The sequence below is a fragment of the Lepisosteus oculatus genome, chromosome 4 (genome assembly GCF_040954835.1).
Source record: "Lepisosteus oculatus isolate fLepOcu1 chromosome 4, fLepOcu1.hap2, whole genome shotgun sequence".
Lineage (NCBI taxonomy): Eukaryota > Metazoa > Chordata > Actinopteri > Semionotiformes > Lepisosteidae > Lepisosteus > Lepisosteus oculatus.
Window position 1 is genome coordinate 3408440 of NC_090699.1, and position 19072 is coordinate 3427511.

At 54.5% G+C, this 19072-nt stretch overlaps 3 protein-coding genes across 4 annotated transcripts in view; 1 reads left to right on the plus strand and 2 right to left on the minus strand.

Moving 5' to 3' along the window:
- LOC138238041 (E3 ubiquitin-protein ligase TRIM39-like) overlaps positions 1-19072 on the plus strand; it is a 373132-nt gene that overhangs the window by 250615 nt on the left and 103445 nt on the right. The gene's annotated exons all lie outside the window — the stretch shown is intronic.
- LOC107075987 (butyrophilin subfamily 1 member A1-like) overlaps positions 1-19072 on the minus strand; it is a 97307-nt gene that overhangs the window by 11029 nt on the left and 67206 nt on the right. The window lies entirely within an intron of this gene.
- Positions 889-17169, minus strand: cln3 (CLN3 lysosomal/endosomal transmembrane protein, battenin). The gene is made up of 15 exons (XM_069187912.1): positions 16688-17169; positions 14973-15009; positions 13218-13317; positions 11944-12057; positions 11698-11777; positions 10326-10411; positions 9524-9596; positions 9111-9254; positions 6237-6364; positions 5861-5913; positions 5529-5597; positions 5298-5353; positions 4680-4773; positions 4057-4197; positions 889-2799 (listed from the first exon to the last, which is right to left on the minus strand). The coding sequence occupies exons 1-15, from the start codon at positions 16740-16742 to the stop codon at positions 2680-2682; spliced, it is 1350 nt and encodes a 449-aa protein (XP_069044013.1). The 5' UTR covers positions 16743-17169; the 3' UTR covers positions 889-2679.

Consider the following 19072-nt stretch of genomic DNA (forward strand, 5'->3'; position numbering starts at 1 on the left):
CAGAAGGGGGCGGGACATCTAACACATAACGGGCGCCCGTTGGTTGAAAAAGGGGGGCGTGGCAGCTGTCAATAAGTTTGATGGAAGGTGTTGCTTCTCCCTACTACAGTGTGTGATCTCCTGTCCCAGCCTGAGGAACAGTGAGCCTGTCTCTCAATAATAATAATACAGTGTGTGATCTCCTGTCCCAGCCTGAGGAACACACAGTGAGCCTGTCTCTCAATAATAATAATACAGTGTGTGATCTCCTGTCCCAGCCTGTGGAACAGACAGTGAGCCTGTCTCTCAATAATAATAATACAGTGTGTGATCTCCTGTCCCAGCCTGAGGAACACACAGTGAGCCTGTCTCTCAATAATAATAATACAGTGTGTGATCTCCTGTCCCAGCCTGAGGAACAGACAGTGAGCCCGTCTCTCAATAATAATACAGTGTGTGATCTCCTGTCCCAGCCTAAGGAACAGACAGTGAGCCCGTCTCTCAATAATAATAATACAGTGTGTGATCTCCTGTCCCAGCCTGAGGAACAGACAGTGAGCCCGTCTCTCAATAATAATAATACAGTGTGTGACCTCCTGTCCCAGCCTGAGGAACAGTGAGCCTGTCTCTCAGTAATGCTCTACATGCTGTATGTAAATGTACTATACTGTGTTCATTGTATATGCTTTGGCAACACTGCAAATCAGCAGTAATACCAGTAAAGCTGCTTACAGTGTGTAGAGCGAGGAAAGAGGAGAGAGGGAGGAGAGAGGGAGTGTGGAAAGAGAGAAAGAGAAGAGAGGGAGTGTGGAAAGAGGAGAGAAGGAGGAGAGAGGGAGTCTGGACTCAGTGTGTGGGAGACAGGGAACAGAGACACTGGACACCATCTGCCCCAGCAGGGGGTGTTAATTGTTAATAACAATCAATCAAGTTTATTTACGGCATCTCCAAACAGGCGCCCAGCTTGTGGGAGCTCTGGGTCAGCAGGTGCTCACAGCCGGTCAGACCAGAGGCGAGGAGACAGCCAGGAGACAGAGGCACTGCGATCCACTGCGAACTCCAGTGAAGAAACGTCACAGGACTGACAGGGAGCTGTGAAGCAGCTACTGAGAGTCCCCGCGCTGCTTCCCAGACAGGAAGGTTTCTGTGCTCACCTGCAGGCCTGGACTCTGACCTGTGTGGACACACGTCTCCCCCCCGGAGTCCCAGAGTGTCTGGGAGACGGCCGAGGAAAACCAGCTGTCGGAGGAGCTGGCTGACCAGCAGGGGGCACTCTCCAATCAGGACCGTGACGGTGGTCACATTCATAGTAGTGGTGTCGACCCCAGCGTCCCATCTGGGATCCTGACTGGGATTATAATCAGACTCCACTGACACTGACAGAGCAGTCTGAGACTCTCCAGGCAAAACTGGAGTGACTGGACTGGGAGCTGGATGAGTTCTGAACTGGGATTATAATCAGACTCCACTGACACTAACAGAGCAGTCTGAGACTCTCCAGGCTGGACTGGTCTGACTGGACTGGGAGCTGGATGAGTTCTGAACTGGGATTATAATCAGACTCCACTGACACTGACAGAGCAGTCTGAGACTCTCCAGGCTGGACTGGACTGACTGGACTGGGAGCTGGATTATTTATGAACTGGGATTATAATCAGACTCCACTGACACTGACAGAGCAGTCTGAGACTCTCCAGGCTGGACTGGACTGACTGGACTGGGAGCTGGATGAGTTCTGAACTGGGATTATAATCAGACTCCACTGACACTGACAGAGCAGTCTGAGACTCTCCAGGCTGGACTGGACTGACTGGACTGGGAGCTGGATGAGTTCTGAACTGGGATTATAATCAGACTCCACTGACACTGACAGAGCAGTCTGAGACTCTCCAGGCTGGACTGGACTGACTGGACTGGGAGCTGGATGAGTTCTGAACTGGGATTATAATCAGACTCCACTGGCACTGACAGAGCAGTCTGAGACTCTCCAGGCTGGACTGGACTGACTGGACTGGGAGCTGGATGAGTTCTGAACTGGGATTATAATCAGACTCCACTGACACTAACAGAGCAGTCTGAGACTCTCCAGGCTGGACTGGACTGACTGGACTGGGAGCTGGATTATTTATGAACTGGGATTATAATCAGACTCCACTGACACTGACAGAGCAGTCTGAGACTCTCCAGGCTGGACTGGACTGACTGGACTGGGAGCTGGATGAGTTCTGAACTGGGATTATAATCAGACTCCACTGACACTGACAGAGCAGTCTGAGACTCTCCAGGCTGGACTGGACTGACTGGACTGGGAGCTGGATGAGTTCTGAACTGGGATTATAATCAAACTCCACTGACACTGACAGAGCAGTCTGAGACTCTCCAGGCTGGACTGGACTGACTGGACTGGGAGCTGGATGAGTTATTCACTGGGATTATAATCAGACTCCCACTGACCCCAGAGAGTTTTTAGTATGTTAAATAAAAATTAAATTATATAAAAAGAGTAAAAAGGCACTAAGGAATGATGATGAATAAAATATGATTCTCCAGGGGGAGGAGTCAGGTCGCCGTGGAGACTCTCCTCTCAAGGGGGAGGAGTCAGGTCGCCATGGAGACTCTCCAGGGGGAGGAGTCAGGTCGCCATGGAGACTCTCCTCTCCAGGGGGAGGAGTCAGGTCGCCGTGGAGACTCTCCAGGGAATCAAGGAAGTGTGCAGAGATAGTTGTGTAGCGGGATGGCGGTCAGGCCAGACAGAGCGATGCCCACCGAGTCGCCCACGCTGGCCGTGGCCATGGCGAATTCCCGGTGCCGGTCAGCACTCTGGAGAGAGAGACGACATTCAGGCTCAGTGACACAGCCTGGACACACACACTGGACACAGGCAGACCTGGCTGTCCAGAGAGGACAGGCTCAGTGACCACAGCCTGGACACACACACTGGACACAGGCAGACCTGGCTGTCCAGAGAGGACAGGCTCAGTGACACAGCCTGGAGACACACACTGGACACAGGCAGACCTGGCTGTCCTGAGAGGACAGGCTCAGTGACCACAGCCTGGACACACACACTGGACACAGGCAGACCTGGCTGTCCAGAGAGGACAGGCTCAGTGACCACAGCCTGGACACACACACTGGACACAGGCAGACCTGGCTGTCCAGAGAGGACAGGCTCAGAGACCACAGCCTGGACACACACACTGGACACAGGCAGACCCGGCTGTCCAGAGAGGACAGGCTCAGAGACACAGCCTGGACACACACACTGGACACAGGCAGACCCAACTGTCCAGAGAGGACAGGCTCAGTGACCACAGCCTGGACACACACACTGGACACAGGCAGACCTGGCTGTCCAGAGAGGACAGGCTCAGTGACCACAGCCTGGACACACACACTGGACACAGGCAGACCTGGCTGTCCAGAGAGGACAGGCTCAGTGACCACAGCCTGGACACACACACTGGACACAGGCAGACCTGGCTGTCCAGAGAGGACAGGCTCAGTGACCACAGCCTGGACACACACACTGGACACAGGCAGACCTGGCTGTCCAGAGAGGACAGGCTCAGTGACCACAGCCTGGACACACACACTGGACACAGGCAGACCTGGCTGTCCAGAGAGGACAGGCTCAGTGACCACAGCCTGGACACACACACTGGACACAGGCAGACCTGGCTGTCCAGAGAGGACAGGCTCAGTGACCACAGCCTGGACACACACACTGGACACAGGCAGACCTGGCTGTCCAGAGAGGACAGGCTCAGTGACCACAGCCTGGACACACACACTGGACACAGGCAGACCTGGCTGTCCAGAGAGGACAGGCTCAGTGACACAGCCTGGACACACACACTGGACACAGGCAGACCTGGCTGTCCAGAGAGGACAGGCTCAGTGACCACAGCCTGGACACACACACTGGACACAGGCAGACCTGGCTGTCCAGAGAGGACAGGCTCAGTGACCACAGCCTGGACACACACACTGGACACAGGCAGACATGGCTGTCCAGAGAGGACAGGCTCAATGACCACAGCCTGGAGACAGGGCTGTCCAGAGCCCCTCTCTCACCTCCTTGGTGACGTTGTGGAAGGTGTTGACGTACGCAGCCCCCCCCAGCAGCCCCTCGTACAGCACGATGGCAAACAGGAGCCAGATGCTGGGCAGGAACTGGAAGCAGACGGCGAAGAGGAGGAACACAGCGTTCACACACTGGGAGAGAGGAGAGAGAGAGACGGGTCAGCACTACAGGACACTGGATATCACAGGACACAGCGTTCACACACTGGGAGAGAGGAGAGAGAGAGACGGGTCAGCACTACAGCACACAGGATATCACAGGACACAGCATTCACACACTGGGAGAGAGGAGAGAGAGAGACAGGTCAGCACTACAGGACACAGGATATCACAGGACACAGCGCTCACACACTGGGAGAGAGGAGAGAGAGAAATGGGTCAACACAACAGGACACAGTGATCACACACTGGGAGAGAGGAGAGAGAGAGACAGGTCAGCACTACAGGGCACTGGACACCACAGGACACTACAGGGCACTGGACACCACAGGACACTACAGGGCACTGGACATCACAGGAAACTACAGGGCACTGGACATCACAGGACACAGGACACTGGACATCACAGGAAACTACAGGGCACTGGACATCACAGGACACAGGACACTGGATACCTGTAGCAGCGCCAAAATCCAAACCTTCCTGATCTGGAAACAGAACAGAGAGGAGCGAGACAGAAAGACTCCGATCTGATACAGAGTCTGGTACCTGGAGAGAGGAGAGAGAGAGAGGGGGGAGAGAGGGGGGAGAGAGAGGAGAGGGGGAGAGAGAGGGAGGAGAGAGGAGAAAGAGGGATTAGAGAGAGGAGAGAGAGGGGGAGAGAGAGAGGAGAGGGAGAGAAGAGAGGGGGAGAGAGAGGGAGGAGAGAGGAGAAAGAGGGATTAGAGAGGGGAGAGAAGAGAGGGGGAGAGAGAGGGAGGAGAGAGGAGAAAGAGGGATTAGAGAGAGAAGAGAGAGAGGGGGGAGAGAGGAGAGAGAGGGGCGAGAGGAGAGAGGGGGGCGAGAGGGGGGCGAGAGAGGGGCGAGAGAGGGGCGAGAGGAGAGAGAGGAGAGAGAGGAGAGAGAGAGAGGAGGGGGGGGGGACGGATTAGAGAGGAGAGAGGGGGGAGAGAGGGGTTAGAGAGAGGAGAGAGGAGTGAGAGAGTAAATCTTAATTATAATTAATTAATATAATTGTTAATTATATTCTGTCCTGAAAATTTGCAATTGTTTTGATAACTGGCGGTACTCACCAGCGGTACTGTTCTGAGTGTGTCAGAGAGAACTGAGGGAAATACAGCAGCTCCAGCTACAGAGAGAGAGAGGGGTTAATACACACACACTGACTGGACACTCCAGTACATTAACACTGCACTGAGAGAGAGAGGGGTTAATACAGACACACTGACTGGACACTCCAGTACATTAACACTGCACTGAGAGAGAGAGGGGTTCATACAGACACACTGCACTGAGTGACTCACCAGTCCCTGGTTGATGAAGTACTCAGCATAGTAAACCACACACAGGGGCACAACGTACTTCAGCAAACCCTGGGAGATACACAGAGAGAGAGACAGTGTCTGGAGACCCTGAGGCAGAGAGATCAGCTCACTCCAAAGCCACAGACAGGGAAGAGAGAGACAGGGGAGATGGATTAACGAGAGGGAGAGGCAGGGAGACAGGGAGAAGAGAGACAGGGGAGATGGATTAACGAGAGGGAGAGGCAGGGAGACGGGGAGAAGAGAGAAGCAGGGGAGATGGATTAAAGAGAGGGAGAGGCAGGGAGAGGGAGGAGAGAGAGACAGGGACTCACTCTGATTACAATCAGTTTCTCCTTGCAGGTCAGGGGCTCGGTGCTCCTCAGGTCTGGGAAAGAGACACAGATGGAGACGTGTCAGAGTCTCTGCAGATCTGTAAGGGAGCTGGGCGGGTCTGAGGGACAGACAGACAGACAGACAGACAGACAGACAGACAGACAGACAGACAGACAGCTGTGCACACAGACAGACAGACAGCTGTGCACACAGACAGACAGACAGCTGTGCAGAGAGACAAGCAGGAGGGCAGACAGACAGGCACAGCCAGGCAGAGAGATAGACAGCTGTGCAGAGACAGACAGACAGATGGATAGAACTGCAGGGTAGAGACCCCCCACTGTCACGTGCTGATAACTGCCATCTCTCTCTTACCTGGGCTGCCCTCGGAGTCGTCGGACAAGAGGGGGCGCCTGTCAGCGGAGTCAGGGCGCACTCCTCCGGGCCCCTCTGCCTGGCTCCAGTTGGGGAGAGAGGGGGGACGCACCAGGAGCACAAAGTAACTGGGGGAGACAAGGAACATGGGACTGGGAGTTATACTTGGAGGTCAATCAGAGGGCAACGGGGACCAGTCTGATCAATAAGAGGTCACTGGGGACTAAATAGGTCAATCAGAGGTCAACAGGGACCAGTCAGGTCAATCAAAGGTCACTGGGGATTGAAGATGTCACTCAGAGGTCATCAGGGATATGTGGGGTCTGTTGGTCATCAGGTCTAGTTAGAACGGTCAGCTTTCACCAGGACCAGTCAGGACCAGTCTGCGGTCATCAGTACTAGTCAGGATGAGTCTGCGGTCATCAGGACTAGTAAGGACCAGTCTGCGGTCATCAGGACCGATCAGGACCAGTCTGCGGTCATCAGGACCGATCAGGACCAGTCTGCGGTCATCAGACCAGTCTGTTGTCAGACCAGTCTGTGGTCATCAGCACTAGTCAGGACCAGTCTGTGGTCATCAGGAGCAGTCAGGACCAGTCTGTGGTCATCAGGAGCAGTCGGGACCAGTCTGCGGTCTTCAGCACCGGTCGGGACCAGTCTGCGGTCTTCAGCACCGGTCGGGACCAGTCTGCGGTCTTCAGCACCGGTCGGGACCAGTCTGCGGTCTTCAGCACCGGTCGGGACCAGTCTGCGGTCTTCAGCACTGGTCGGGACCAGTCTGCGGTCTTCAGCACTAGTCAGGACCAGTCTGTGGTCATCAGGACCAGTCGGGACCAGTCTGTGGTCATCAGCACTAGTCAGGACCAGTCTGTGGTCATCAGAACCGGTCGGGACCAGTCTGTGGTCATCAGGACCGGTCGGGACCAGTCTGTGGTCATCAGGACCGGTCGGGACCAGTCTGCGGTCATCAGCACCGGTCGGGACCAGTCTGTGGTCATCAGCACTAGTAAGGACCAGTCTGTGGTCATCAAGACCGGTCGGGACCAGTCTGTGGTTATCAGCACTAGTAAGGACCAGTCTGCGGTCATCAGATCAGTCTGTGGTCATCAGCACTAGTCAGGACCAGTCTGCGGTCATCAGGACCAGTCGGGACCAGTCTGTGGTCATCAGGACCGGTAGGGACCAGTCTGTGGTCATCAGCACTAGTAAGGACCAGTCTGCGGTCATCAGACCAGTCTGTGGTCATCAGCACTAGTCAGGACCAGTCTGCGGTCATCAGGACCAGTCAGGACCAGTCTGTGGTCATCAGGACCAGTCAGGACCAGTCTGTGGTCATCAGCACTAGTCGGGACCAGTCTGCAGTCATCAGACCAGTCTGTGGTCATCAGCACTAGTCAGGACCAGTCTGCGGTCATCAGGACCAGTCGGGACCAGTCTGTGGTCATCAGCACTAGTCGGGACCAGTCTGTGGTCATCAGCACTAGTCGGGACCAGTCTGTGGTCATCAGGACCAGTTGGGACCAGTCTGTGGTCATCAGCACTAGTAAGGACCAGTCTGTGGTCATCAGGACCAGTCGGGACCAGCCTGTGGTCATCAGCACTAGTCGGGGCCAGTCTGTGGTCATCAGCACTAGTCGGGACCAGTCTGTGGTCATCAGGACCAGTTGGGACCAGTCTGTGGTCATCAGGACTAGTCAGGATGAGTCTGTGGTCATCAGGACCAGTCGGGACCAGTCTGTGGTCATCAGGACCGGTCGGGACCAGTCTGTGGTCATCAGGACCGGTCGGGACCAGCCTGTGGTCATCAGGACCGGTCGGGATGAGTCTGTGGTCATTAGTACAGGTCGGGACCAGTCTGTGGTCATCAGGACCGGTCGGGACCAGTCTGTGGTCATCAGGACCGGTCGGGACCAGTCTGTGGTCATCAGCAATAGTCAGGACCAGTCTGTGGTCATCAGGACCAGTCGGGACCAGCCTGTGGTCATCAGGACCAGTCAGGATGAGTCTGTGGTCATTAGTACAGGTCGGGACCAGTCTGTGGTCATCAGGACTGGTCGGGACCAGTCTGTGGTCATCAGGACCGGTCGGGACCAGTCTGTGGTCATCAGCACTAGTAAGGACCAATCTGTGGTCATCAGGACCGGTCGGGACCAGTCTGTGGTCATCAGCACTAGTAAGGACCAGTCTGCGGTCATCAGATCAGTCTGTGGTCATCAGCACTAGTCAGGACCAGTCTGTGGTCATCAGGACCAGTTGGGACCAGTCTGTGGTCATCAGGACTAGTCAGGATGAGTCTGTGGTCATCAGCACTAGTAAGGACCAGTCTGTGGTCATCAGGACCGGTCGGGACCAGTCTGTGGTCATCAGCACTAGTAAGGACCAGTCTGCGGTCATCAGATCAGTCTGTGGTCATCAGCACTAGTCGGGACCAGTCTGTGGTCATCAGGACCAGTTGGGACCAGTCTGTGGTCATCAGGACTAGTCAGGATGAGTCTGTGGTCATCAGGACCGGTCGGGACCAGTCTGTGGTCATCAGGACCAGTCGGGACCAGCTTGTGGTCATCAGGACCAGTCAGGATGAGTCTGTGGTCATCAGTACAGGTCGGGACCAGTCTGTGGTCATCAGGACTAGTCAGGACCAGTCTGTGGTCATCAGGACCAGTCGGGACCAGTCTGTGGTCATCAGGGACAGTGAGTAACTGGTACAGAGGGGGAGGGCGAGGCAGGGGGTCGAGTCAGAGCAGGAGGGCTGGTGAACCAGAGGTGAGCAGAGCTGACGAGAGTAACCGAGAGTAACCGAGAGGACGTCGCTGGAGACCGGAGGGGACGACACTCACAGCTCAGGCTACAGGAGCGACACGGGGGGGCACTGACCTCAGAGCCAGGGTGGCGGGGATCACGAGCATGACCTGCAGAGTGACCCGGGGTCCCAGGCCCAGCTGGGTCAGCGCCAAGTACGATACCGCCCCCAGAACCCCAGCACCTCCGGTCCCAGAGGACCAGCCACACACCACCCCACTGAGAGAGAGAGAGAGAGAGGGGTCACTACACACTGACTGGACACTCCAGTACATTAACACTGCACTGAGAGAGAGAGGGGTTCATACACACACACTGACTGGACACTCCAGTACATGAACACTGCACTGAGAGAGAGAGGGGTTAATACAGACACACTGACTGGACACTCCAGTACATTAACACTGCACTGAGAGAGAGAGGGGTTCATACAGACACACTGACTGGACACTGCAGTACATTAACGCTGCACTGAGAGAGAGGGGTACCTGTGGAAGAAGGTTGTGAGGGACAGGAAGGACAGCTCTCCCAGGCCGCCGGACACACTGGCAAACACCACCCCTGAGAAGCGTGTTGGGGTAGAAACCAGAGAGAGAACCATGATCAGTGGCAACAGCACCCCCAGGTGTCACAGGCCCAGAGGGGGGACCCTCAGCACCTGTAGCTTTCATCAAGACCACGACAGCTACCCTGGACAACGACCACTGGAGCCCAACCCGTATCTACACTGCTACAACATCCAGCGCTACATCATGCAGGCCAGCAGCCACGTCACCCTGCAGCTCCCAGCTGGCAGCCCACTGGAGCCCAGCAGTGTGAGCCTGTCAGTACCTGGAGGGGAGACTCCTGGGAAAAGAGTAGGGGTGTTACCCCTGTGTCCTGGCCAAATTTCCCCCTGGCCCTTACCCATCATGGCCTCCTAATAACCCACCTCTCTGAACTGGCTTCATCACTTTGCTCTCCTCCCCACTGAGAGCTGGTGTGTGGTGAGTGTACTGGTGCATTATCCAGGTGGGGGGACACACTGGTGGGGGTGGAGGGGATCCCCATTACCTGTAAAGGGCTTTGAGTGGAGTGTCTAGAAAAGCGCTATATAGTGTAAGCAATTATTATTATTATTATTATTATGAATCCTAACCCAAACCCTAACCCGCTGTCCTTATTGAGCCCACAAGACCCAACAAGTGCTCCTGCTCCTCTGATCAAGAACCTCCCGCAACACCACCCTGATGTCAGAGCCACCGCTGACATCACCGCCACCGATGACATCACGGACGAGGTCGCCGTTACCCAGAATGCTCATGCCGACGCTGGTGGAGAAGGAGACGATCAGGAAGCTGCCGGCCGCCGTCAGGACACACAGCACCACGCGCCACCTGCGCCAGGGGAGAGACACGATCACGGAGCGCACGCGACGCGCAGACAACCCCCCCCCCCCCGCAGGGAGGTGCCGAGGTGTTATTCTATGACAGGAATCTGTGCTGATGAGCGCACTTTAAACGTTAAGCGCAAGAAAAGTGACATGAACACAGTCATGTGTTAAACCTCCGATTTGCATCTCAGAATAGAGGAAGTTTCCAGGTCTGCGCAGCGCCGTGGTCTGTGACGCACAACGAGGCCACAACACTGCCGGTGAGTTGTTGCGGCCCTGTGACACTGTCAACAAGCGGGCTTGTGAGTCCACCTCTGAATCCAGTAGACACACTGCTCTCGACTTTGAGACCGTTCTGTTGACAAATACTGCTTACTTATTAACTCTGCACGCAGATCGCCTTGGAACATCGTCACGGTGAAGTATCTGCTGCACAGCCTGTACTTACCCACTCGTCCATCACAGTACATCTATCATGACAGAGACTAGTGAGCAGGAAGGGCTACCTCACATCACAGTACACCAGTCAGTACAGGGACTAGTGAGCAGGAAGGGCCTCTTCACATCACAGTACACCAGTCAGTACAGGGACTAGTGAGCAGGAAGGGCCTCTTCACATCACAGTACATCAGTCAGTACAGGGACTAGTGAGCAGGAAGGGCCTCTTCACATCACAGTACACCAGTCAGTACAGGGACCAGTGAGCAGGAAGGGCTACCTCACATCACAGTACAGCAGTCAGTACAGGGACTAGTCAGCAGGAAGGGCCTCTTCACATCACAGTACAGCAGTCAGTACAGGGACTAGTGAGCAGGAAGGGCTACTTCACATCACAGTACAGCAGTCAGTACAGGGACTAGTGAGCAGGAAGGGCCTCTTCACATCACAGTACAGCAGTCAGTACAGGGACTAGTGAGCAGGAAGGGCCTCTTCACATCACAGTACATCAGTCAGCACAGGGACTAGTGAGCAGGAAGGGCCTCTTGACATCACAGTACATCAGTCAGTACAGGGACTAGTGAGCAGGAAGGGCCTCTTCACGTCACAGTACATCACTCAGTACAGAGACAAGTGAGCAGTTAGGGCCGCCTCACTTCACAATTCCCACGAGCTCTTGCTCTCGCTGGAGAGACCAGGGCTTCGTGACGAAATGGCGACTTACAGCACTTTCACAAATGTCCCCATTTGGTGCTTCGCTCAGAAATCAGTAGCAAGCTGTTTATGCCCCGTCAATGAATGTAATTGGCATCGGAGATCTAGTGACCGGTCTGCGAAAGAGGGCGGCCTTACCCGTAGGGCAGGAGGTGAATGAAGAAGGGAGCAGCGAACTTGATGACCATAGTGGGGAGCACGTCAGCCAGCAGGATCGCCTGTCGATCACAGAGCAAGCGATCAGCCCGACTCTTGGCCCGAGAGAGAAGACGTTGCGGGCGTTTCAGATCACACGGCGGCGGAGGAGGGGAGGAGGAGAGGATGAACCTTCCTCCTCCTCCCCCTCCGGACAATAAGAATCAAGAGAGGCGGAGGCGCACTGACCGCGGTGGAGATGGGATTGCAGTCGTATCGGCTGCCGTTGCGGCTGCCGTTGCCCCACGACAGGACGGGGTAGTGGGAGTGACTGCGGACGCTGGGCAGGGCGGGGCCTGGGGTCTGACAGAGAGAGAGAGATTAGAGAAACTGGGATTAGAGAAACATTCTTCCCGAAATTCAGAAATCTAATCCCAGAGTTCCCACACCTGCCAAAACCACAACGGGTCCCAATCCTACTGGGAGAGGGAGGAGGGAACTCAGTTGATCTGGCAGCCCAGTATGTGATCTCCTGTCACAGCCTGAGGAACAGTGAGTCTGTCTCCCAATAATGCTCCAGCCGCCTACAGAATATGTCAATATTTTATAATATGTCTTTGTTGTAAATGTCTGTAACATGTCTGTAGATTTTATTTTACTTCTATTTTTTGTTTGGTTCCATGTTAATTTTATTATTTTTATTTGCTTTGGCAACACTGATTGTACCCATCGGTCATGCTAATAAAGCACCTTGAATTGAATTGAATTGAATTGAGTCAGTGTGTGTGTGTCTCACTCTGGATTCTGAGAGAGAGAGAGAGAGAGAGTCAGTGTGTGTGTGTCTCACTCTGGATTCTGAGAGAGAGAGAGAGAGTCAGTGTGTGTGTCTCACTCTGGATTCTGAGAGAGAGAGTTAGTGTGTGTGTGTCTCACTCTGGATTCTGAGAGAGAGAGAGAGAGAGAGTCAGTGTGTGTGTGTCTCACTCTGGATTCTGAGAGAGAGAGAGAGTCAGTGTGTGTGTCTCACTCTGGATTCTGAGAGAGAGAGAGTCAGTGTGTGTGTGTCTCACTCTGGATTCTGAGAGAGAGAGAGAGTCAGTGTGTGTGTGTCTCACTCTGGATTCTGAGAGAGAGAGAGAGTCAGTGTGTGTGTGTCTCACTCTGGATTCTGAGAGAGAGTTAGTATCTCTGACCCCATCAGAATGTTAGAGGGTCAAAGAGTCAGTGCCTCTGTCACAGGGTCAGTCAGTGCATCAGAAGTGTGTCAGAGTGTCAGCAGTGTGTTAGACATGGTCACTGTGTCATCAGTGTGTCAGAGTGTCAGTCACCTGTCAGTGTTACACCAGTGTGTCAGACAGTCAGTCAGTCTAGCAGAGTGTCAGTCAATCTGTCAGTCTGTCAGACGTGTGTCAGTGTTACACCACAGTGTCACGAGTGTCAGTGAGTCATTAGTCTGTCAGAGTGGCAGTATGTCAGAGTTTCAGAAGTATGTCCGTGTGTCAGACAGTGTCAGAGAGTCTCACCGGCGCAGTGCTGTTGTCCGTCCTCTCCTGCTGGGACAGGATGTCATGGGCAGCACTCAGCATCACTACATAGGCAAAGTTATTACACAGTCCCAGGAGCCTGGACACAGAGAGAGAGAGTTACTGTCCACACACACTGTCCACACACACTGCCCTCCACAGCCCCAGAGCCTGGACACAGAGAGAGAGAGTTACTGTCCACACACACTGTCCACACACACTGCCCTCCACAGCCCCAGAGCCTGGACACAGAGAGAGAGAGTTACTGTCCACACACACTGCCCTCCACACCCCCAGAGCCTGGACACAGAGAGAGAGAGTTACTGTCCACACACACTGCCCTCCACAGCCCCAGAGCCTGGACACAGAGAGAGAGAGTTACTCTCCACACACACTGTCCACACACACTGCCCTCCACAGCCCCAGAGCCTGGACACAGAGAGAGAGAGTTACACTCCACACACACTGCCCTCCACAGCCCCAGAGCCTGGACACAGAGAGAGAGAGTTACTGTCCACACACACTGTCCACACACACTGCCCTCCACAGCCCCAGAGCCTGGACACAGAGAGAGAGAGTTACTGTCCACACACACTGTCCACACACACTGCCCTCCACAGCCCCAGAGCCTGGACACAGAGAGAGAGAGTTACTCTCCACACACACTGCCCTCCACAGCCCCAGAGCCTGGACACAGAGAGAGAGAGTTACTGTCCACACACACTGTCCACACACACTGCCCTCCACAGCCCCAGAGCCTGGACACAGAGAGAGAGAGTTACTGTCCACACACACTGTCCACACACACTGCCCTCCACAGCCCCAGAGCCTGGACACAGAGAGAGAGAGTTACTCTCCACACACACTGCCCTCCACAGCCCCAGAGCCTGGACACAGAGAGAGAGAGTTACTGTCCACACACACTGCCCTCCACAGCCCCAGAGCCTGGACACAGAGAGAGAGAGTTACTGTCCACACACACTGCCCTCCACAGCCCCAGAGCCTGGACACAGAGAGAGAGAGTTACTGTCCACACACACTGTCCACACACACTGCCCTCCACAGCCCCAGAGCCTGGACACAGAGAGAGAGAGTTACTCTCCACACACACTGCCCTCCACAGCCCCAGAGCCTGGACACAGAGAGAGAGAGTTACTGTCCACACACACTGTCCACACACACTGTCCACACACACTGCCCTCAACACCCCCAGAGCCTGGACACAGAGAGAGAGAGTTACTGTCCACACACACTATCCACACACACTGCCCTCCACAGCCCCAGAGCCTGGACACAGAGAGAGAGAGTTACTGTCCACACACACTGTCCACACACACTGCCCTCCACAGCCCCAGAGCCTGGACACAGAGAGAGAGAGTTACTCTCCACACACACTGTCCACACACACTGCCCTCCACAGCCCCAGAGCCTGGACACACACACAGAGAGAGAGTTACTGTCCACACACACTGTCCACACACACTGCCCTCCACAGCCCCAGAGCCTGGACACACACACAGAGAGAGAGAGAGTTACTGTCCACACACACTGTCCACACACACTGCCCTCCACAGCCCCAGAGCCTGAACACACACAGAGAGAGAGAGAGTTACTGTCCACACACACTGTCCACACACACTGCCCTCCACAGCCCCAGAGCCTGAACACACACAGAGAGAGAGAGAGTTACTGTCCACACACACTGTGTGTTCCAGACCCCCCAAACCCACACTTCCCCAGACGGGGGACACCTACCAGAAACCAGCCAGGTTCCTCCAGTGAGCCACTCGCCCTGAAGACACAGGGGGAGACGAGTTACAAACTACAGCGACCATGGGGTACAGTACACAGAGACAGTGGGGTACAGAGCTGACTCAGTGGGGTACAGAAGAAGGATTCTGGGGTACAGTACACAGAGACAGTGGGGTACACTATAAACACTGTGGGGTAGAGCACAGCGATCATGGGTTACAGTACTGAGACAGTGGGGTACAGTACACAGAGACAGTGGGGTACAGAGCTGACACAGTGGGGTACAGAAGAAGGATTCTGGGGTACAGTACACAGAGACAGTGGGGTACAGTATAAACACGGTGGGGTAGAGCACAGCGATCATGGGTAACAGTACGGAGACAGTGGGGTACAGTACACAGAGACAGTGGGGTACAGTATAAACACAGTGGGGTAGAGCACAGCGATCATGGGTTACAGTACTGAGACAGTGGGGTACAGTACACAGAGACTGTGGGGTACAGTATAAACACAGTGGGGTAGAGCACAGCGAACATGGGTTACAGTACTGAGAGAGTGGGGTACAGTATAAACACGGTGGGGTAGAGCACAGCGATCATGGGTTACAGTACTGAGACAGTGGGGTACAGTAAACAGAGACAGTGGGGTACAGTATAAACAGTGGGGTAGAGCACAGCGATCATGGGTTACAGTACGGAGACAGTGGGGTACAGTACACAGAGACAGTGGGGTACAGTATAAACAGTGGGGTAGAGCACAGCGATCATGGGTTACAGTACGGAGACAGTGGGGTACAGTACACAGAGACAGTGGGGTACAGTATAAACACAGTGGGATAGAGCACAGCGATCATGGGTTACAGTACTGAGACAGTGGGGTACAGTAAACAGAGATAGTGGGGTACAGTATAAACAGTGGGGTAGAGCACAGCGATCATGGGTTACAGTACGGAGACAGTGGGGTACAGTACACAGAGACAGTGGGGTACAGTATAAACAGTGGGGTAGAGCACAGCGATCATGGGTTACAGTACTGAGACAGTGGGGTACAGCACACAGAGACAGTGGGGTACAGTATAAACACAGTGGGGTAGAGCACAGCGATCATGGGTTACAGTACTGAGACAGTGGGGTACAGTATAAACACAGTGGGGTAGAGCACAGCGATCATGGGTTACAGTACTGAGACAGTGGGGTACAGCACACAGAGACAGTGGGGTACAGTATAAACACAGTGGGGTAGAGCACAGCGATCATGGGTTACAGTACTGAGACAGTGGGGTACAGTATAAACACAGTGGGGTAGAGCACAGCGATCATGGGTTACAGTACTGAGACAGTGGGGTACAGCACACAGAGACAATGGGGTACAGTATAAACACGGTGGGGTAGAGCACAGCGATCATGGGTTACAGTACTGAGACAGTGGGGTACAGCACACAGAGACAGTGGGGTACAGTATAAACACGGTGGGGTAGAGCACAGCGATCATGGGTTACAGTACTGAGACAGTGGGTACAGTACAGCGGGGTACAGCACAGAACCAGTGGGGACAGAATACAGTAACGGGAGGTCAGAAGAAGGATTCTGGGGTACAGCACAGTGACAGCGGGGTACAGAAGACTTAAAGGCAGGGCGGGGGCTGCTCACACAGCACGCTCGCCCATAGCGGCACCAGGAAGGGGAAACACACACCAGCCCGCCCCGGGGGGGTCTCACCTTCGCCCCGGCCGGCCGCGGGGTCGGTGTTGATGCTCTCCGCGCCCTCCTCCATAGCCTGCGGATCAGCCGGACCTTCCGGAGAACAGCCGAAATCACAACTCAAGTCGAAACTAAAACCCGCATCCCGACAAATCTAGCGGCGCCGTGACACTTCTACTTATCGGTTTCTTTCTCTCTCTCTCGCCTCTGCCGCTGTTCCGCTTTCGGCGTGAGTCGAGTCTCACCGCTGCAAAACCAGCACCGCAGCAAAAGCAGAGATTGTTTACACCGGCGAGCGGTGTCACACCGAAACCATTCCCCCCCGCTGTGTCTCCTGTCCGCTGTCCCCCCGGACACCGGGGCCGCCGCGCAGAGGGTTCCGGGAGGGAGTGAGAGTCAGCCTGTAGCCGTGAGCCCATCCAAAGCCCGTTTATAAACTGCGCAACTTATCTCTGAACTTCGGGTACAACTGAAACTCTTCTCGTTGCCGGTCAGAGGGCGAAATCATTGAACTGGCGGAGGGGAGGGATCTGTCTGTTCATTTTTCCACGAACACCTCGGGCTATCTCTTATGAACTTTAACCCTGCCTCGGCACAACCCTGTTTTGTTCTCGCCTGCCGTCTGGCAGCCGGTCAAAGGCCGAACAGATGACGGGACAGCCCCCACCTCCAGGCAATCAGACTGCTGGACAGCCAAGCTGCGGTCACCCTCAGCACGTCACCCTAGCGGGCACTGATAACTGGACAGGTGGACACGGACATATAGTGTGTAATTGTGTTTGGCACACTGCAAATTGCACTATTTGGGCATAATACATCGCATACACGCTGGACATATAGCAGTTCTAGTACTTTTCAGTTTCATTTTATAATAATAATAATAATAATAATAATAATAATAATAATAATAATAATAATAATAATAATTGCTTATATAACCTGGAATAACCAGCATAGGACACAAATACATTTTGGGGTTCTATATTTCCAGGTAAGTATGGTGTCTGATCTGTTTTGTAAGTTTGGAGAATAATTAAAAAAACAAAAACAAAATAAATGACATATGATGATATTTTTGCCTGAACAACATACGGCAGTGGCTCTTTCACGCAGCGCGTGCAGAAAGGTCACCTCTCAGCTCTACCCTCACCGAGAACGGTACAACTCAATTCAATTTTTCAATTCCAGGTGCTTTATTAACCCTTTATTATGGCCAGCAACCATGTCACCCTGCAGCTCACAACTGACAGCCCACTGGAGCCCAGCAGTGTGAGCCTGTCAGTACCTGGAGGGGAGACTCCTGGGAGAGGGGTGAGTGGGGCCAGCAGGGGGCGCTCTCACCCAGCTGCCAGCCCACTGGAGCCCAGCAGGGGGAGCCTGGCCAGTACCTGGAGGGGAGACTCCTGGGAGAGGGGTGAGTGGGGCCAGCAGGGGGCGCTCTCTCCCAGCTCCCAGCCCACTGGAGCCCAGCAGGGGGAGCCTGGCCAGTACCTGGAGGGGAGACTCCTGGGAGAGGGGTGAATGGGGCCAGCAGGGGGCGCTCTCTCCCAGCTCCCAGCCCACTGGAGCCCAGCAGGGGGAGCCTGGCCAGTACCTGGAGGGGAGACTCCTGGGAGAGGGGTGAGTGGGGCCAGCAGGGGGCGCTCTCTCCCAGCTCCCAGCCCACTGGAGCCCAGCAGGGGGAGCCTGGCCAGTACCTGGAGGGGAGACTCCTGGGAGAGGGGTGAGTGGGGCCAGCAGGGGGCGCTCTCTCCCAGCTCCCAGCCCACTGGAGCCCAGCAGGGGGAGCCTGGCCAGTACCTGGAGGGGAGACTCCTGGGAGAGGGGTGAGTGGGGCCAGCAGGGGGCGCTCACCCTGCGGTCCATGTGGGTCCTAATGCCCCAGTATAGTGACGGGGACACTATACTGTAAACAGGCGCCGTCCTTCGGATGAGACGTAAAACCAAGGTCCTGACTCTCTGTGGTCATTAAAAATCCCAGGGTGCTTCTCGAAAAGAGTAGGGGTGTAACCCCGGCGTCCTGGCCAAATTTCCCCCTGGCCCTTACCAAACATGGCCTCCTAATAACCCCCCTCTCTGAACTGGCTACATTACTCTGCTCTCCTCCCCACTGAGAGCTGATGTGTGGGGAGCGTTCTGGCGCACTATGGCTGCCGTCGCATCATCCAGGTGGGGCTGCACACTGGTGGGGGTGGAGGGGATCCCCATTACCTGTAAAGCGCTTTGAGTGGAGTGTCCAGAAAAGCGCTATATAAGTGTAAGCAATTATTATTATTATTATTAGCATAACCGATGGGTACATCAGTGTTGCCAAAGCAGATAAAAACAATGAAATTCACACGAAACAAAACAAAAAATAAAAGTAAAATAAAATCTACAGACATATTATAAAATATTTACATA